This window comes from Papio anubis, chromosome 15 (genome assembly GCF_008728515.1).
Source record: "Papio anubis isolate 15944 chromosome 15, Panubis1.0, whole genome shotgun sequence".
Classification (NCBI taxonomy): Eukaryota; Metazoa; Chordata; class Mammalia; order Primates; family Cercopithecidae; genus Papio; species Papio anubis.
The window spans coordinates 80,300,196-80,321,647 of record NC_044990.1 but is presented as its reverse complement, the minus strand read 5'-3'; the positions used below and the strand labels follow the sequence as shown (position 1 = coordinate 80,321,647).

Sequence of the window (21,452 nt, the reverse complement as noted above, 5' to 3'; positions counted from 1 at the left end):
GGATTACAGGCACCAGCCACCATGCCCAGCTAATTTTTTTTGTAGTTTTAGGAGAGATGGGGGTTTCACCATGTTGGCCAAGCTGGTCTCAAACTTCTGACTTCAGGTGATCCGCCCGCCTCGGCCTCCCAAAGTGCTGGGATCACAGGCATGAGCCACTGCACCTGGCCTGGAATTTATTTTTAAAAAGCAATGAAAAGAGCACCATACACATTTTCCCATGGGCTCAAAATAAAGGGCAGACTGTGTTCCACTAAAGAACTCTGTTTTCTACAAACTAAAAGGAAAATTGCAGAGCAAGGCTACAGGTCAGCATATGAAAGAAATACATTTCCACAAAATATTTGAAAAGATATTGCCTTAATTTTAATGGAATGCCTGATCATTTATATAATATCTTAATATTTGTCATTGATTTTGGAGAGCTTTTAGGGAAAGTTCTTATAACCAATGCATTATTGGTTATAAGACCCACCCATCCCCAGAGAATCTTTTAAAAGTGTCCTATTTGATTCCAGTAGGCAGCTCTTTGGAGCTCTGCTGGACTCAAATAATAAACTAACTTCTAATAGGAAATGTGGTGAAGAAGACTTAGGAGTGACATGGAGCAAGTTTAAAATGGTTCAATAGCATCCTTCAGGTGCTTTGCGAGGTACAGATCCACTGAAATACTTATTCCATTTTCTCCATGGTGTGCATTTCTGATGTGAGGCTTTCACATGGGCATCAGTATCCTGTCCGCCTCACCCAGAGAAAACCAACCTTTCAAAGTTACTCAACAGCTGTTCATTGAACCGCTTCTGTGGGGCAAGCACAATGCTAGCCTCTGAGGGTAGACTGGATATGCAGTGAACAAAACAAAGTCCCTGACTCAGGGAAGCTGAAAATCTCTCATGCCTTTCAAACATAGTGGAGGAGGAAAGAGGGGAGCAGCCAGTCCTAAAGGTTTTCAGAGAATTGAGATAATTGCAGCTTCATTTTGAAGTCTCTTGGTGTTGTGACTAAAGAGAACATCAAAATGTATATTCTGAAGAAGTGCCAAAGAAAGCGAATGCAAACTACTAACTAAATTGCTGGTGAAAAACCAAGAGACAGAAAAACGAGTGAAGACGTGGAACTGAGACAGTGTGAGGGAGAATGGAAGGAGCTGGGAAGCCAGGACCAGGAAGAATGAAAAAGATGGGAAGGGCTCCTTTGCATTACAGAGACAAGCAGAAAAAATCTACAGGGTTTGTGTGATCTCAGCAATAGCTCTCCTGGGTGGGTCAATGTCAGTGAGGTCTCCTGAAACTAAAGGGACAGAAGTAAATAGGGTAGGTTTTGTAAGACCATCATATGGGCAATAAGAGAAAGATGACTGGACATTTAAGAAAACCAGGCTTTGGGGCCAGTTTTGAGAAGGGCATGCTAAAACTCAAGCCATCTGAAAAAAGGAGAGGGGTAAATTTGTTGGACTCTAAATCGTTGGACTGTTTCAGTGGAAAACAGACATCCTCTTTACAGGGTTGTTAGAACACTGTAGGATCAGGTGATTACAAGGCCCCTTCCTACTGAACTTTTGAGCAGAAGAATAAAAGTGGATTTAATAAACTAGCCTCTGGAACTCTGTGTGAAAACAGTTATTTTTATTTTCCTTGGCATACCTAGAGGGATTAGCAGTATTAGTTTAACTCTGTGTGTGAGTGTGTGTGTGAGTGAGCATGTTTGGAATCTACAATGATATGCAAGGATTGTTACAGCGTAAAATAATTTTCTTCTGTGAAGAAAATGAAGTTGAACTGTTCATACCAAGTAGCCAAGGCAAGTTGATGGAAAAAACTTTGCAACTGACTGAGTCCCTCTAGGCTAAAAAGAAAAACACTGAATGATTGTGTAACCACATAAGGAATGTTACGAAAATGGAGTATTCCAGTGGCTGCGATTCATTTCTGTGTTTATCAATACAGCATTAACACTAGGATATGGGGACATGAGTGTGCTATAAATACAATGAAGTGTGTTTACCCAGGAGCCAAAATATGACCATAAAGAGAGCAGTGTTTTATTGCAGGAAATTAATTTGGCCCTTTTTGACATAAGACCTTATACATACTCTCAATATATCTCTAAAAAGCTATACTGAAGATTGCAACCTTGATTTTTCAAGGAAAAATATTTTTTTTTTTTTTTCTTGTTGGGTTTCTCGTTTGGTTTGTTTTTTCAAATGTCTTATTGGAACAGAACTATTTCATGCCTTTGAAAACAGAAAGGGAAGGGAAAAAATTTGATGTTTAAGAATTAGAAATGCAAGGCTTTTGATGTCATATAAATAGAATAAGCTCTCACGTTAAAAGGAGTAATGGGATGAGTTAAAATTTAGAAGTAAAGCCCTCTAATCAGCTAGTGGATATCCACAGCTTGCTCTGCAGCTGAAGACATTTTCCTTTATGTATGTGTTGGCCCTTTTTTCTCTTTTCTATATGAACACCTATATTAAAAACAAAGTCAACCTTCTATGATTATGCAAGTTGCACATGCTCCTTGTGAAAAATCAGGGGAAAAGTGCAAAGAATAAAAAACGTAAAGGACTACAACCTACCACCTACTGAAAAGCACTGTTTATACTTCAGTCTATTTTATGTGAATGTGTGCATGTGTATATATATATGCACATATATGTATATATTTAATGATGTATAAACACACATAAACAAAGATGCCACATCGTGTGTACATTTTTAAGTCCAGTGACCATGTCTCACACATTAGTAGAAAAGCATGGGAAGAGGTCAGCATAAAAACAGTGAGATGATGTGACAATGTCCAGTTAATTGAGTGGGTCATATTGCAAACCCATATGTAAAATAGCTCTTCAAGAATTATTATTTAATGTTTATTAGCTTAGCTGGTTCTACAGCTGATACGAATGTCCCCAGTGACATATGAAATTCCTAATTTGGTCACTGACAGGCTTTTTGTATCCTTTCCCCCGACACAGATTAGGCTGCTTCCGCTTACCTTCACAGATTAAGCTGTGCCCGTAACTCAGGGTTCCTCTATTTTGACATTTTCTGACTGCGATCCCCATACCCACCTTGAGGAGCTGGTGACTATCTCCCATCTTTTTAATCTCAGCTCCGGGTGTTATGTTTCCACGAGACCTTTCCTAACCCATACCAGGTGGAGCTGACTCTTTCCACTGTTCTTGCACGTGCTTCGCACACAGCATCTGAGACACTTAGGCACAAGTGCCTATGCTGCCGTCTTCTCCACTGTATCTGAGCCACTAGTGGGGAGATGCCTGAATCTGGGTCAAGTCCAGTGGTGCAGAGTTAGCGCTCAATAGATGCATTAATGTAATGAATTATTTGATGATAAACAAATAAAGGTTGATCATATAAATCAAGAGGTAAATCTTTCTGAAAATTACATTTTTATGAATATATTGACCAAGGGAGGCCTATTTTGCAAACATCGGAGGTATTAATTCATATCCAACTCAGAGTATTTAAGAATAGTATGTATATCTGCATAGAAAAAATAACGGACTGTGCTTAACAAGAAGAGAGGATAGCCATGTCCCAGAAATGTTCTGGAGAGAGTGGAATGGCCACTCTTCTGCACTGTAGCCAAGGTCTTCTGAGAAGTACGGAGCTGTGATGGAGAGGTCCTGGCACACCACATCAGGAGAGGAGAATTCAGGCTGGGAGCTGCTGCCAGTTAGTCGTGAGCTCAGCAAATTACCTAACCTCCATGAGCCTCAGTGTGTTGATCAGTAAAATTGCATTATTAGTTTAAATCATCTCTAAGGCTACTTCTTGTTCTAACCTTCAGCCTGGCAACAGAGCGGGACTCTGTCTCAAAAAAAAAAAAAAAAAAAAAGGAAAATAAGATAACAAAGTAAAATTTCAATTAAAAGCCATAAATGAATAAAATTGAGAAATATAATATGAAAATATGATTCTGATGCACAGTGACTTTCCCTGTTGGTTGAAGTTAGCAAAAACTACACACACACACACCCCACAACAAGTTTAGAATGTTTTAAGTATACCATTACAAATTTCAAATTGTATTAGTTTTCAGTGATTTGAATAAAAGATGGTCCTTGATTATTATGTTAATATGTACTAAAATGTGTCTTTATTTTCATACTCATTATTATCAGTGAAGCAGAGAGCCTGCATTTGGTTGACATTCTTCCTTTTCCTTTGCATATGCCATTCTCTTTTATTAAAATGTTAGGAAGATCTCCTGGGCAGCAGACCCTCCTCTTTCTTCCACTTGCCGAGTGCCCAGCTCATGGTCATCGAGAACTCCATAAGCCTCTGCCCACAAGGCCTCTTTTAGTGCTTCAAGAATAAAATTACCTTCTTCTAGAGAGGGACTATTTTTCTTTTTAGATCTTTTGAAAAGTTCTAATGTCACCAGAGATGAAAGAGGGAAATGGGACTGAGGGCATGTGTCTTACCATTGGGTGGAGGATTAAAGACATCAGGAGCAGTCCAGAACCTGGAACTATTCCTTTCTGAGTCTCATCCTCCCTTGGACAAACACTGACTGAGTGCCTGTGGTGGGTCAGGCACTGCTCCAGGCTCTGGGGAGGTGGAGCCCCTGTGATCAGGAGCTGTGTGTTGGGAAGGCCAGGAGTGTGTAGGAGTCAAAGAAATGATCCCCAGAGAAGCAGGGAAGCTGAGAGTGTGCGCACATCATAGACTCACTGAGGGTAGAATGACCCTTCAAAGAGGCCAGAAACGGGCACTTCCCAGTCCTGGAAATGAAACCTATGACAAAGAGCTGGGAACTAGAGTATTTGAGTATCAGCTTTGACTCTTGCAGCAGGGCAACGAAGACTCAGATCTAAACTTTGTACAGTACAAACACGTTAAATTGCTGTCTCCTATCTGTACTCAAATACCCATGACATAAACGAATCTGAAACTTTTCCTGCTAGAACTAAATCTCTTGAGAGGATCACGAAGCCCATTTCATGGAGAAATGAACACAAGCCTGTGAGCGTGGCCAGCACAGGCCTCTCCTGAGCACAGCTGACTGTATCGATTAGGTGTCTTGGGGAAAAAATTCTGTTTGGACAGTTTATCCCTCCCTGTTGGGGAGAGATTCATTTGCTGATATGTCTTGGTGCTTTCCAATATTTTATGTATTTATACAATACATATAAAACAAAGCCTGTCAAGTGCAATGACTGCTATTCCTGACGCACAGCCAAAGACTTCTTTTAACGATTGGGTACCCTCATCCCTGAAAGCCGTTTTCAAATCTCTGTAGAACCTCAGAGAAGGGCAAAGAGAGAAACAACACAAAAAGGCCAAAAGGGGTGAAGGAATGAGCAAAAAAAAAAAAAAAAAAAAAACTGAGGTGAGCAGGGCTTGTCTCGGGGCCCTAAAATTTGTTTATTTAAAAATCTCCATGATGTTCTCTCTGAAATAATTCTTTTTCCTGTGGTTCCTCTTCCTCTGTCCACATAAAGCTCTGGGAAATATTTCTGATTTCTTTGAAAATCTCTTGCATAAATGGTACCTTTCCGTTTGCAGTCAGTGTCAACCTATAGAGTTAAGGCAAATTCTTACCTAAGGAGCTAATCTAAATTTCTAAAAGGAAAGAGCAATTATCTACTTCCCCTACAGCTATATAAAAATGAAAATGGAATGGGGAAAAAAGACTTGTAGAATCTATTTCCTTCATTTGGCAATAGCCTTAGGCCCCAAATCTCATTTTGCAAAGCATCACATGTCTAGCTTTAGTTTTATTTAGCTGGATTCTATGGTCTTAAATCTCATGAAAGACATGTTATAAACTCAAGAAATTAAATTCTTCATGGATTTGTGTGGGGCTTAGAAAAATGCATTCTCACGATCCATGGCGGAGCATAATGGTCCTGTTTCCACAATCACTGAGAATTGCTGTACATTTTTTTCTGAGAGATGAAATAATTAAAGTCATAAGAAATTCAGGTAAGCAGGTGGTACTAGAGCAGTCCAGCAAATGACAACACGTAACACTGAGCAGGGAGTAAAGCAGCCGAAGAAGCAGGAGCAGGCAATCATTAGAGATTCAATCAAGTAAACAGCTGGTGTTTAAAAAATTATATTGGTAGGAAACAGGACCCTCATTTAAAAACTGGCATTTGAAAGCAGCTATTCTGTCCATCAGAGTGGCGTTGGGTGGGTGACTGTCAAATGCTAGGTAGAGTTCTGTTTCTGTGTGTTTTGGATACAGGGTAGGTGTGGTAGACGGAATTGCCTCCCCCAAAATGCCCATATCTTTATCCCTGCAACCTGTGAGTATGTGAATACGTCAATTTACATGATTTTGCAGATGTGATTAAGTTAAGGATCCTGGGATGGGGAGAGTCTCCTGGATTATCTGAGTGGGCCCAGTGAAATCACTAGGATCTTGAAGAGGGAGTCATGAGGATCAGAATCAGTAGTAGGAAATGTGACAATGAAAGCAAGATGCAAGACATGGTCTGTGAGCCAGGAAGGCAGGTGGCCTCTGGAAGACTAAACAAACAAACAAAAAAGCAGAGAAATGGATTCTTCTCTGAAAGCCTCCAGAAGGCTAGGCAGACATCATGACTTAAATCCAGTGAAATTGATTTGGGACTGTCTACAGAACTGTAAGAGAATAAATGTGTGTTTTTAAAAGCAATTAAGTTTATGATAATTTGTTACAGAAGCAATATGAAACTTATACTGTAGGTTACTGAGAAAGACTCAGGGAAATAATTTAAGGATCTATATTTTTAGTAGTTACATACAAAGTAGAAACTAGGCTCAGGAATAAGGCATTAATTTAAAATTATAACATTTCCTACATGTGTGCACTTTGGAAATTACTTTCCCTTGCATCTTTTAGAAGTAGATTACAAGATCAGAGGCAAGTTAATAGCAACTTTGCCAGAACTGGAAGGCTTCTGGTATTTAACTTGACTTTCTGAAACCCTGCACACTAAGGTATCAGTTGTTCCCAGAGATTAAAGCATGCAGAACCTGCAGGAGGAAGTGCCCTCTTAGTTGCAGATAGTTTTTGGAAGAATGTAGAATATAGTAGTCGCTGGTACACTTTCAGATCATATAATTAAAGTATATGATCTTTGATGCACTGGCTTTTACAGCATTTGTGTCTTCTCAGTCACCAAACTGGGCCAAAAATATGATAGCAAATTTGTATGTAAAATAATGTTTTAAAAAACTGGAAAAATATTCCAAATCGTTTGAATGTTGGGATTAGAGGCAATTTTTATTTGTCATTTATTTTTATATTCTAGTTGTACTTTTATAGTCAGAAAATGTAGAATTGGATGTTGTGTTCTCATTCTTTCTTTGTCCTCCTCTGTAGTTGTGGGTTCTTATTCTTGCTTTGCTCATGGAGCTTTTTAACAATTGAATAAAAATTGTGAACCCTGGTGTTATCAACATGCACATGCACACATTCTTTTCAGCATAAATTTCAGGGGAATCACAGATAATCCTACACCCATTCTTGGAGCTTCTGCAAGTCCTTGGCTCCCATGTAAGAGTTCTTATTCTACGCTGGTCTCTGTGTCGTATACATATATTTCAAATAGTTGTCTGCTGGGTGGCAGATAGTGTGATAGAAAAGGCATGTGCTTAAGATCTGGTTCTTCCACTTCCTAGCTGTGTAACTTTGGCAATCGTTTAACATGTCTGGGGCTTGATTATCTCTTCTATAAAACAGAGATCATGATGTCCACTTCACTAGAACTAAAAGCTTTTCACAAACTATTATACACATATTATTTGGATGTTTTATAAACGGGGAGACATATTCTTGTTCCTATTTAAATAATTATGACTGAAATATTCTCTAATTTATTATTAATTTCCACTAACGATTATCCAGAAAATTTCAAATGTGAATGTAAAAGTTCTGTACTGTGAAGGTAGTAATGAAAACAGGTTACTAAGAGGCATGAACTGGGAGTTTGAAAATGGCTTTTTTTTAAAAAATCACTATTTTAATTACTTTTAACAGAGTCAGAAATTTAGTTGTGTATTTTGGCACACATGCATACAAGCGTGTGTGTGTAGATGTACAAGTTTACATATGTTTAACTCATGTATGCTAAATGCAAAGAACATAATCCAGCTCACTTATTTCCTATGAAAGTGGTCATTCTAGAAATTATTAAAAAGAAACTCATTACAGTGCTAAATATGAAAAAGATTACATCACATGTGCACAGGGGCTCTCTTTGCATTGAGATTATAAATGAACTTTCCTTTCTTAAACTTTCTTGGAAATTGAGTAATTTTTTTTTCTATTGAGGTATTCAATAGTGTTAAAAATTCACTGACCTATTATTAAAATGCTTGGTATTTTAATCTTCCACTACTGATTTAGAGTAGGAAAAGATATGCCAATATTCACAGCTCAGAAATGACTTCTATGCGCATTTTGGATTCACTTTAGTATTGAAGGCTGGAAGCTACTGAGAATATTTTTTTCCAATGTATTAGCCGGATTAAAAGAAAATCACTAAATTTGTAAAGCTAAACCATCTGCTAGTATCAATCTGGTATTTCTTCTATAGGAAAGAATGTTCACAAGTTTTTAGTATCAATAGTTTCTACTTTTCCTTTATTGAATCAAAACATTAAGCAACAATAAAATTCCTTCCAGTTTTTTAATAGTAGAACTGTGTTGCCTACCAGAAATAAATATATCCAGCAAAATTAATCAACACAACTGCTATAACATTAATGCAATCACTTGGTTTTTGAAAATCTAATTTGGAATTATTTAATATTCAGTTAGATTATCCCTTGATTTTAAAGTAAAGGTCAATAATACTATCACAGAAAAAATAAAACGTGATCTTGAACTTAAACTGTAATGAGCAGATAAGCAGTCAGTCTTAATTAACTAGTTGAAAATTTGCCCCAAGTTAATACTAATATGACTTTTTAAATATTCTTCCAAATGAGTAAAAAATGAAAAGGGACATCAATATTGATTACTTTTCCAGAAGTATTTCAAACATTTTCAAATAGAACCCATTTATCGAGGAAAGAGATGAAAACAAATGCCGATATGTATCATATTTAATTCCACTGAAGCTCACCCCAATAATTTTATAATAATTGTGGGTTTATATCATAATAATTTTATAATAATTGTCGAAAAAATAATGTTGGACTTTCGTATTTTAGCTTTAATTTGGGAGATGTTGAAAAATGTCAAAAGTGATTCACAAAGGAAACCATGTGACAAAGCGGAGCGAGTCACTTAATGTATGAAAACGATCAAGTACACATCATATTTTAGTGATTATTAGATGCCAATACTTTTTATGTATAAACACGTTTAAAATTCATATGCATATTATAATCTATAAAATAATATAGCTTAATAAAGTGTGTTTATTTCTTTCATCAAAGTACCTAAAATAATCTTAAAATTAACAGCTTCTTAAATTTGACAAATTTAGGAAAAGCAAAATAGTGGCTGTGACAATGGCAGAAATGAAGGAAAAGCAGTAGATTGTTAATTTGGAAAAATAACATGATAGAATTTAATATAGATATCAATGTACAAAATATGTTTTTTGGATTTTTTGTTCATTTGGAGGACAAATAAAAAAATCCAGGCACGTTTTTGTTAGTAAGCCGCATCAAAACTTATCTACTTGGAAGGCAAACAATGTATGCAACAAAGTCATCCAGAACATAATGGAGCTCAGAATGCAATAGGAAAAACTTTAGTAATAAATTCAATTTCAATAAGGCTGCTTCTTGTTTATATACTCTCCTCACTTCGAGTTTATATACTTTTATATTTATAGATAACTTTAACAAATACATTTATCTGGTGTCAAATTCTATAATGGATTACATGATTACATGTAGCAAGTTTGAAAAGGGGCATATTGTCAATTTATCAATCGACAACCTGAAAACAAGGAGGCAAGATAGAAAACTCTGTGTGTGCGTGCGCGCGTGTGTGTGTGTGTTAGGAAGTGTAAAGAAGTGGTGAATCACAAATATCAGAAGTCCTTTTTGATTCATGGAATCAGTCTTACATCCTTCAGTAAGCCCCAAGGGTGTCACTGTTGAAATTCAGAACTCGAACTGCTTGTCATGTTTGGTTGAGCCCAAGTCATCAAGCAAAGGCTAAAGTATTTTCTGTATATCCTATTTATGAAGTTGAGATTGTGTGTAATCCAGATAGAATTTTAGGTGTCTTGGTGCTTAAAGAGATCAAGGATCTCTTTAGATATCATGGGGTACTTCATCCTTGACAGACTGGGTTAAGCAAGATTTTCTTTTCCTCTTATTTGGTATTAACTGTCTATTTGTTCAGATATCCAATGTCTTAGTCCTTTCAATACACAAATCTTTTTTGAGCACCTACTTGCCTGGCACCATTTTAAGCACTGGATATGTGGCAGCAAACAAATGAGATGAAGTCTGTACCTTTATGGGCTTATATTTTAAACAGGGAAGACAGCCCAAATAAATAAGGAAAGTATGTAGAAATTTTAAAAGTTGGATGTGCTACATAGAACCATAAAGCAGGGTAGCAAGAAGGAAATGTCTGTGTTTATGAGTTGTAATTTTAAATAGATGTGTGAGCAAAGATGTGAGGAAAGAATCAAAGGAGATGAGAGTCAGATGAAAGAGCAAGTATAAAAGTCCTGTCGTAGGAGCATGCCAGGTGGTTTGGTGGACAGCAAGTGGTAAGTGAAGGGAGATAAATAGAGAGGATGCCAGAGTACAACTGAAGGCAGAGGTGGGGCACAAATCACATGGGCCATGGCAGGCCACTACAGTGAGGACTTTGGTTTTGACATATAGGATTTTTAAGTTACTACTGTAGTATAATTGCCCAAAAGAAGATGGTGGTAGGTAGTAGTGGAAATGATAAGAGTGATCATATCTTGGATATATTTTGCAGATAGAATAGATCTTACACAAACATATATGGGGTATTCAAGAAAGAAATGACATTAATATGATACTAAAGTTTTCAGCTTGAGGAACAAGAATGAAGTTGCCATTTCAGAAGTGGGGAAGATTGGAAGAACAGGTTTAAGAAGGAAGAACATAGTTTGGTCATGGCCATATTAAGCATGAGACACTTACCCATCAGACATATTTTTAGAAATATCAATACAGCTCTGTCTTTATTCAACAATTGCTGGTGTTAGTAGAGGAATTATGAAGTTTTTACAAGGTGCCTTAGATTCAGTGTTAATTAGGGGTAGGTGGTAAGAAGTTTCCCAGAGAAGATACCTATGCTGAGACGTAAAGTATAAGCTCCATCAAGAAAGAACCAAAAAGTCTCTTTATTTTTATTTAAAAATCTGTTGGCAAGGCATGGTGGCTCATGCCTTACACTTTAGCTGCTGATTTTTTTTTTTTTTTTTTTTTTTAATCACCAAGAGGAGTATGAGGATGGGGCAATAGAAATTTTCCAGGTAGAGGGAACAACATACTTAAAGTTGGAGGACCAAAAGGATCATAGCATCTTCAGGAGACCATCAAGCACAGTGTACTAATTACCTTCCAAACCGATGCTTGTATAGTACGTTAGTGTTTTTAGAAGTACTCTCTCATAGGCCCTCATCATAGTCTCTGAAAGGTGGAGAAATGTTTTTATTATCAATAATCAGTTGGTGTGAAAGTAGGCTCACGGGACTCAGTTCACAAATCTAGTCAATAATAACTAAGGTTTGAACTTGGGACTTATTTCATCAAAACTTAAAATAATTTTGTATGTTTCTAATTATTTAAAATTTTGTCATGAATCCACTGTGGAGGGGGTGAGGAAATATAGGAATACATATATTTTGATATTGAAAATACATGGAAACCTCAAAAGAATTTACAAGATAGAAATGGGTAATCTGGAAGGTGATGATAATACAGTCATAGCTGTCATTTTCAATTACTTAGGGTGCGCCAGATGCGGTACTAGGATCCTTACATTTATTTACTAAATTTAATCTCACAACAGTTGAAAAGGAGGTTCTGTTTTCATCTCAATTTGAGAGATGAAGAAATTAAGGCTGAGAGAGACTAAAGCAACACATTGGAGGTCATTATACAGCTAGGAAGTTGCAGAGTCAAGAAATGAAGCAAGAACCTCTGAAATGAGAGTTCAGGCTCCTGATAGCTTGGTCAGGAGCTACACTACCTGGGCAGTACTTTATTTTCCTCTTTATAACGTCAAAGGTGAAATTAACAACTCAAGGACGTTCTGATGAGTGAGAAATTATTTTCTGAACTACAGTAACCTTTACATTTGTGTTCACCGGTCCTGAATCGGTTTTCACCCTAGCTTTGCACATTCTTTTATCACAGCTTAAGACAGCAGATGGCTCTCTTGCGTTTTCTTTCACTTACCTCCATTCGTAAACAACTAAACAGCGTTTTGGGGAGGTAAAATGAAAACGCAGATATTAAGCTAAAAGACCTTGATTATCCCAATGCTGCCCCCCTCTCCAAGCTCCCTTAAAATAGGAAGATATGTAGAAGAGAAATGACCGCTTGAGGCTCCTGCAATTCACAGCCAGAATAGATGACGGGAGACTCTGGAGTCCGCTGTTTCAGGCGCTGCGCCAGGGGTCGGAACGCTTGAGAAAGAAAGTATCTCTCAGTTATGGAAAAGCTGAAAGGCTTTGTGCTCCAAGGTGTGTTATTAATGTCGGTAGAAGCTGTGAAGAATAATTTCTTTCCCACCTTGAGGGAAAAAAAGTGAGAAACTGCTTTTAGGGGAGGAAAGTGTCAGAGACCCTCACAGCCAGCGCTTTTTTCGATCAATCAGCGAACTTGCTTCTGCTGGGAGAGGTATGGCTGGGGCGGGATCCCTGTCCGCGGTGCTGAATGTCAGGCTGGTCTGAGGCTGCTGAACAACGAAGGGAGGGCTCTGAGAGGGCCAAAAACTGACCTCCTGACCCCCCAGTCCAAGGATTTGGGGGAAAGACTGCAGCATAAGAAAATACCTGCAAAAATATAGGCACAGCTATAAGAACAAGAGGCTTAATGTCACTCTTTTCAAATTAATATAGTTGGCACATACATCAAAAGGCTTAAAGAACCTTTAAAAATAAACTAAGTGTATTGGCTGGGGAAGTCATACTAGATTTAAGAGGTCACTATACTTAACATTTTACTTTTTTGAAACACTCACTGCAAGAAGCCTTAGATAATAAACCTGGATGCTTTAATCTTACAGACACTTGCAAATTCAAATCTAGAACGTCTGAAATGTACAGATGGCCTTTCTTCAATAATGGAAACTAAGAGTAGTGACTCTTAATGTTCAGTAGGACTCATTTCAGTGAATTAAAACAACAGACACACTCAGTAGCCATTTAATTATTTTCCTCTCTCTATAGACGTCTTTCCCTTTTTAAGCAGGACTACAGCAACACAATATAAATGTACACTCACAAAAAAAAAAGGAAGAAAAGAGACATATGAAACAGAAAATAAAGAGGTAAAGGCAGAGCAAAATAATTAGCATGCCCCTTTTTCTCACTTTTGCTATTTTATGAGTGACTAGGGATTGCAGGTTTCTAGCAAAACAACTCTGGCATATTCCTGTTAATAACTGTAGAATTTATAGAGGTAACTAGCAAAGTATAGAAAATAAACTTCCACAAGTACACTTTTTAATATTATATATGACATACACAATCCTAAAGCCAATAATGCCTGCCTTAGATCTAAATCTACACACTCTCATCAGGTTGCATTTCCTTCCCAAAAGGAGACTTGTTGGTTAATATGGAGTGAAGGTAACGAACAGCAGCCCAGCAGTGTCTGCTTCAGTGGAGAAGCTGTGGATATGTTGCTTAGAGCAGAAGGTGCCCAGCCACCCTGTAATCTGCTGCACTTCCCCCCAGTTGCCTGGTGGCGAGTACTTTACTGCCTATTTCTGAGACAAAGAGAAAGTGTGTTTTGGTTGAGAACTGCTCCCAGGGCTGCCTGCGTAGTGTGCCTGCCCTCTTTCTGGCTCTAAAGCAGTCACTGGAGAAGAAGGTTCTTGCAAGTCTCTGGATTACCAAGTGAGTCTTCTTTCCCCCTTGCTTCACACTGAATTTCCAGAAGTCTAGTTTGAGCATTTCTTTTTCTTTAGCTGCCTGAGCTGATAGGCAAAGCAGTGTAAAGGGACGGGAAGAAAAGTAAGAAGCCTGGAGTCAGAGCTGCACTTGGTTCTGCCACTCGGGTGTATCCTAGAAACCACGGAACTGTATTCATCCAAGCATGAAGTGTTTCTCTCCCAACCCCCCCCCCCCCCCCCCCCCCCCGCTTTTTGTTTTTTTCGGGTGCCCTCCACTGCCGCCCTTTCTCTTAGACCTTCACATTTTCAGTTATCCAAGAGAGAACCACTGTCGGGACACAGACAGAAAATCAAGGGGAGACGGCGGCTGTTGTATTTGAATTTCAGACACAGTTCAGATGGCTTTGCTCTCTGACAGAGCTTCTCTGCCCAGGGACACCAGAAGACGACAGCTGAAATTGGAGTGTCCTGTCTGGCTGCTTTTCACTGTCCCTGGAATAGTGTGACATCCGCCTCTGCCCCTTATATTTCTGCCCTGACTTCTTCAATATTCTCCTGGGCGTTTATCCTACCCAGCTGCTCTTCTGTAGCAGCTACTGCGGCAGTCATCTCCTCCTCCCAGGGCTGGGGAGCATATTTGGGAGTGGGGTCTTTCTATCTCGCATAATCACAGCTTCTCTCCTTCTCTTCCCTCCTTTTTGCTCCGTGTAGCCTTTCAAAATGACAAACCTATCCTTCCTGCAGCAGAAAGGAGGGTCCTGCAAGTTTGGGTGGACTAGGTGAGGAGTGGAGGCGCCTCCCTCCTCCCTCAACCCGGGGTTGGGGGTGGCGGGGGGGCGTTGGTGCTTGCGGGATTAGCAGGGAGGGCGGAAACCACCTAGCTCTCCAACCGCTGCTGAGAGTTTCTGTGCACCGGGAACCACGTTAAGACCGAGAAGCCCCAACCAAGCCGTGGAAGCCTCGGGAACCAGCGAGTTGCATCTAAGAAAAAGCGCCCCGATGTTCCTTCAATTCCACCTGCTTTGGCTCGGCCTCTTAGCACCCCACCCCTGCAATCCATCTTAGCTTGCTTTCTTATTATTTTTAAATCATTATTATCTTTACGTTTTGTTTCTTTCTGAAGAGGTACATCAGGAGGGGGACCACATAGGTGGAGGGGGTGTAGTGGGGTGGGAACGGAGCGTTTGATTAGAGATCTCAGGGGAGAAGATTGGTCTCTCCAGATGCTGATTTCCAAAGCACTTGACAATCACTGGCAGAAGCCTAGAGCAGGCAGCGCCGGCGGCGGCACCGGCCCGGGGGCAGCTGGAGCCCGGCGCTGAGTCCTGCCCAGCGCGACCCGGACCGACGGACGCGCAGAGACCCTGCCGGGACCCGCCCTCCGGCCGGCCCCCGGGGAGCCAGCGGCCGACCGACTCTACCTCCCGCCCGGGAGGCGGGCAGGGCGAGAAGGCAGCGCGAGTGGCGGTGGCGACCCCCGCCAGGGTTCCGGCAACAAGCGGTGACCGGCAGCGCCCGCAGCCGCGGTCCTGTTCTCCACTCGGACGTGGCCAAGCGGCGGCGGCCACGACCTCCAGCTTCCCGGGATCGTCCGGCTGCGCCCCGGGCGCATCGGCGCGCCTGGTCCCGCGCCCCGCGGAGAGGGCGATGGGTCCCAGTCGGGACTGAGCGCCCCTTCCCCTCTCCCTAGTCCCGCCTGGCGCCCCCTCCTGTGCCCCGAGTGCGAGCCACGGTCTGCGCCGCCGCCTTCCCCTCCGGTGCCCCCGGCTCGCAGTCCTCCCGCGCCTTCCCTCCCCGGACCCATTCCCGGGGCCACCATGGCCGCGGCCATCGCCAGCGGCTTGATCCGCCAGAAGCGGCAGGCGCGGGAGCAGCACTGGGACCGGCCGTCTGCCAGCAGGAGGCGGAGCAGCCCCAGCAAGAACCGCGGGCTCTGCAACGGCAACCTGGTGGATATCTTCTCCAAAGTGCGCATCTTCGGTCTCAAGAAGCGCAGGTTGCGGCGCCAAGGTCTGTGAGGGTCACGGTCGGGAGATGCACCCCGGGTCGCCCCCTCCCCGCCTAAACGGAGCTTCTCCAGGGTCCTTCCCTCCCTCGGTTTTCCTGGCCCACCTGGCCTCGGCCTCCCTTCGGAGCACTCCGGGCGCCGTCGCGGGGACCCTGGAGTCCCCTGTCGGGCAACCTGTGGCCGCCGAGAAGTGCAGTAGCCAGAGCTGGCAAGTTGGCTGCTCCTCCCAGGTGGCTCCTGCCCTCCGCGTCCCTGCGGGCTGGGCTCTGGAAACCTGTTCCCCCTGAGTCTCGGCTTCCCCGGAGGACAGGATCTGGCTCTGGAACGTGGGGTACCCCTTCCTGCCACACCCGGGGTCGAGCGGCTGCTCGCAGTCTGATCTGAGCTGGCGGGGGTTTCTATGGGGTGGGCCTGGCCTCACTGGGTCCCTGGGGTCTCCTGGAAACCCCCCGGGTTCCCAGACCTTGGCCAAGTGTGGGGATCCTGGCGGTGCCCGCAGCGGGAGCTGCTGTAGAAGGAGTGGAGGATGTGTGAACTATGGCCCAGTCCGCTGAGGTTTAGCAGAAGGCTGCTTAGCGCGCAGCCCCGGGCCCTGCAGCTCTTCAATCAAATCCTGGGATGGGGACAGAGGCTCAGGGAGTCTAAAGAAAGAATCCGAATTGCGGGGAGCAGGGAGGCAGAAGTAAAAATCCCTAATATGTGTCAGTTTTAATTGAAAAACTGGCGAATTGCCTGAGACACAAGCCGTTACTATATAAAGGTGACTAGAATAGTTACCTTACTACAGGTATTTCTTTGAGAAACTAGTTGTGAGGATGACCTTCTTTCGCTGCCTTTGAAATGCCAGGGTCTGAGAAGGCATCCTTCTCAGGAGCCAGGCGCTTTTGTCTCTCTCCCTGCCTGTCTCTACATCCAGTTGCTAAGGCTGGTTGTTTTGAGAGCATGTGGTGTGTTCTGTGGGGGAAATGGGCATTGCTAGCTTTTCATAACCAAGTGGGATTGGTAGGAAACATTGAAGAATATATTTACGTTAATGGGAGAATATGTTTGCCCAGCACATTACATTCTCGGCTCCCAGCTGTATTTGTTTTAAGTGCCCTGTTGTTCCAAAGACGGTGGATAGAAGCATAAGCTATACATGTGTTTCTCAGTGAGTGAGTACGTGTCCTTACATTTGCAAATTGATGACCAAAAGTTTTGATGCTTTTTTTTTAAAGGCTAATGCTAAATATTTTAAAAGGACAATTGCTTGTTGTCAAGTTTAAGAAATTGGAGATTAGTTGCTCTTATCATCAAGCTTCAAAGGCAAAGATAGGAAGAAAATCAGAGTGGAAGTTCTGTTAGAGAAATAAAATTGTATAAGTAAAATAGGAACTTCTTGTTGGAGAATTTGGGATCAATCATACTTTCAGACCAGGGTAGAAGCCATTAAAAAAAAATGGATTTTAATTTTCCATGTTAGCCTAGAGCCTTATTCAGCCCACCTTTGTGTAATAAGACCAACTCGACTGCCTTAATCACTGTTGATAGACGGAGGATCAACCTATTATGACTTAAATTGTGCTTATCCTCTTATGTCATCAAACAGACTATCTTTTAGAACACAGTTTTTACCACATACAGCTCCGAATTGGCTGTCTACATGTAGTAAATTAACATACTATCTACTAAATAAGCTTATTTTAATATAAAGAATGATTAAAACTTGTGTGTATTTCTTAAGAATATAGGCAGTAGATTATTTTATAAATATGAACAATAAATGTTTTGTGCCATATTGGGTGGCGAAGGAGGATTTGCCTTACACTTAATGAATTTTCAGTTGAGGGTTTACTTTTTTGCCAGTATAGAAAGATATCTGAGTTTTCTAATGGTCCATTTCTCCATTTTCAACCCTGACTGCTCTGTTGGTATTCCTGATTTTGAAATGATAAGCAATCTTCAATGTTCTGTAAGAAAAATATATTTTAGGTCACTTTTCTACCTTACTTTTGACAGGAAAGCAGAAGAGAAGATATGTTATAAGGAAATTTTATGAGAATTTTTTATTCTTATATTTCTTATGTATAAGTATATATATTATTCAGAGGAGAAAAATACAGATACATCTCTAGTATCAGAAAAGGATTAATTTATTAGTATCACTAATTTTAAGCAAAACAAATATTAAGACTTTATGTTATGTATATTATATATCGACATTTAATGATCTGCTTTTATATTATATATAACAATATAATTATTCATTTATTTAATTAAATATTATTTTAGGACATATTTTCAAGCATATTTCCCTTCTTCTTATGCACTCTTTACATAGGGAATGGCCCTCAGAAAATTTTAAAAAATTATATTTATTAATTTAAAGATACAACATTTAAGTCTGATGGTTTTATATGTCTTTATAGCTGAAAATAATTAGTATAACAATTATTGAATCTTTCCAATCTGTTAGGCTTTGTAGCAGGTATTATGTATATACAGTAGTGAATAGAAGAGTTGAAGTTCCTGCCATCATGGAACTCACAAACATGGGGTAGAGAGTCATTGCCTATGGAAAGGAACAAATAAGAAATGATAAAATTCAAAGTCCTGTAAAGCATGAAGAGAGCTGGGATAAAGAATTATGGGGGAGAAAGGGGTGGGGAGAGGGATGTAATTAGATAAAGTAGTTCAGGGTGGGCAACACTGGAGTCCACAGGTTGAGAGCTGACAGGTAAGAAGGATGCAGAGATTTTAAGAGCAGGTGGAAAAAGCAATGTGTGTGCAGAGACCTTGAGGTGGAACAAATCTTGTCCCACTGGGAGAAAAAAAGAGGCATAGAAATTTTAAGCACATTGTCAAGTAGAATATAGTTTGATATGCTTGAAAACAGAATAAAGAATAGCTCCACATTTTGTGTTTTGGGGAAGGGTAATACACATTTTTTAAATGTAGGGTTTTAAAAAATCCTTTATTAAGTAGTAATTTATTTAATGTAAAGATTACCGAGTTGGAGCCCTGCACACACACTCTTTCCTATCTCCATCACTCCTACCCCTATAGAAGAGCGATGTTTGTACCAGTTAACTTGCTCTTATGAAGGACAGAAATTTGCAAGATGGCTATTAATGGTGTGGTAGGCAGCATGACTGTAGCCCACCTTTCCAGATTCAGCTCCATCTACCCTCCACCAACCTCCACAGATTTCAAACACAATTCAGTGCTGCCCCCCCAAAAAATTAGTCATATGCTTTCAAATCCTTGTCCTTTTGTTTGTGCTTTACTGTGTGCCTAGCATCTTCTCCACACTTCTACATTCACCTGTTGAAATTATGAAATTCTTCTCATTTTGAAAAGCTGAGAGAAAATGCAGTCTCCTCTGAGAAGCCTTCCCTCACTGGATACAATTAAAAATAATTCTGTGGCATTTCATACCTCACCATTGTTGTTTATACCTGATAATAATTCAGTATATATATTCAGTTGATTGTAGGTAAGAAGCAAAGTCTGTGTTTTCTGCATCTTCATAGGCTCTCAAATCTTGATAGAGTGGTTGCCATACACTGGGTTCTCCTCATTGCCCTTGGATTGGGGTGAAATATGGAAGGTCAATAGGCCCAAGCTAAAAAAGAAAGTATCCTTGAACCAGAGTGATCTAACTAGATAATTTTAGACATAAAAATACTTCTCAAATTTTATACCTTTTTTACTTTCCCTAAATAAATATAATTATATATTTTTAAAGAGAATTAGAGGGATTACATATTTGTGGATTATTCATAAGAATGCAAGAATATAAACAACCTCATTTTAAAGCTTCACTAATATATGAACATAGATATTTACATACATTGATTTAGTTAAAGAAAGGGGAATTTACAAGGAAATCAACAGTTTGCAAATAGTTTTATTATTTGGAATCTTAACAAAAGTGAAAACTATAGTAGAAACTGATTACAATGATGTATAATGAACATTTTATCCCCAAAAGTGTTATGTTTTTATTATGAATTTTTCAATCAAACAAGAACCATAATTGTTTACAGGATAATAACCTTTCTAAATCCTTGGCGTGGCTGCTAATGCAATTGTTTCTTGAGATTTACTTTTTTGAGCTATGGTATTACGTGCCATGTATGTTTAATCAGTAGGTGCATGGGCTTCTTACTAACATTTTAACTAAAATAGATTACAGTATGTATAAGGAATGGAAAGTGAGATAGTTAAAATGTGTTTTCAAGTTAATGCATAACATAAAAAGCAGAAAGGTATATACACCTATAGAAATAAAACTGCTTTGCTCCAGTGTGATAGTGAAATTCATCAGTTATCCTAAGAAAAGTGCCCTTCTTTCTTACAAGGTGCTATGTAAGGAAACAAGTGTCTACCCTCTCAGAAAATAATCCACAGCAAATAGTCATCAAAAAGCCACTGTTTTTTGTGCTACTGTTTTAGTGTCATTACCATGTGCTCACACAAAGACCATGTGCTTGTTTATTTTGGCTGTTTAGGTTAAACTAAAACAAGGGAACATTTTTCTTCAAAGCATTTTTTATTTTTTGGAAGATATTTTCTCTTTGGTGTTGATTTTCTAAGGTACCCATTGGAGTCTTACTACATATTAATACTTGTTGCTAACTTTTTGATAATTATAATTTTATTATTTGTTAGTTGTATTAAGGTTAGATCAAATTTTGGTCTTCTAAATTAAAATGTTGAATTTTTTTGTTTTGTTTTTAACAAGGGACATACTATAAATGCAGTTTCTAAGCAGGGAATCTTATGAGAATATTACCAGATTGGTCAATGAAATATTGGTAGAGACAAAAAAGGCATTCATTGATTATGCATTTTCTTCCTGTGGCTTAATTGTTATGATTTCACATCCATATTTGCTATAGGTTTCTGAAAATGTTTAATACCTCAGTAGTTCAGTAAGTAAAGTGTAAAATAGTGTAGCAGGTTAGGTATAATGTAATTAAACATAAATAACATGGTTTGCTTTGGGTTTAGTTATATCCATAGATTGAGTTGAGTTTCCATCTATTAAAAAATACTTAATAATCTATGGCCAACTCTCTGGTGAAGACATCCTGTGACCTTTCCTAACAAGATTTCAGATACACCAAACCTTCTGTCCCAAAGTTACCATAATCAATTATAGGTTTCACTTTACATTTTGAATTTGAATACTTTTACATTTAGCCCCAAACTTGTGATTTTTGTTAGTAATTCCATTCTGTATAATGTTACTGTGAGAAAAAATATTTTCAAACTCAACAAGAACCTCCCTTCTCTTTGGTATAAAGTTATGTCTTCTAAATTGTATTTACTTAATTTTTTTAATGGTAGAAATTTAAAAGGAAAGGTTTCTAAATATGATTTATCCACTTACTTCTGGAATTCTATATTTTTCCTAGATATAATT

At 39.6% G+C, this 21,452-nt stretch overlaps 1 protein-coding gene across 6 annotated transcripts in view; it reads left to right on the top strand.

The window, feature by feature from the left end:
• FGF14 (fibroblast growth factor 14) overlaps window positions 1–21,452 on the top strand; it is a 665,893-nt gene that overhangs the window by 449,019 nt on the left and 195,422 nt on the right. The window contains exon 1 of one of the 6 annotated variants that reach the window (XM_017951397.3): window positions 15,600–16,044. The exons of the other annotated variants lie outside the window; for them this stretch is intronic. Within the exon in view, the coding sequence (XP_017806886.1) occupies window positions 15,852–16,044 (193 nt within the window). The 5' untranslated portion in view covers window positions 15,600–15,851. Of the gene's footprint in view, window positions 1–15,599; window positions 16,045–21,452 lie in introns of those variants that run through there. 6 annotated transcript variants of the gene reach the window in all.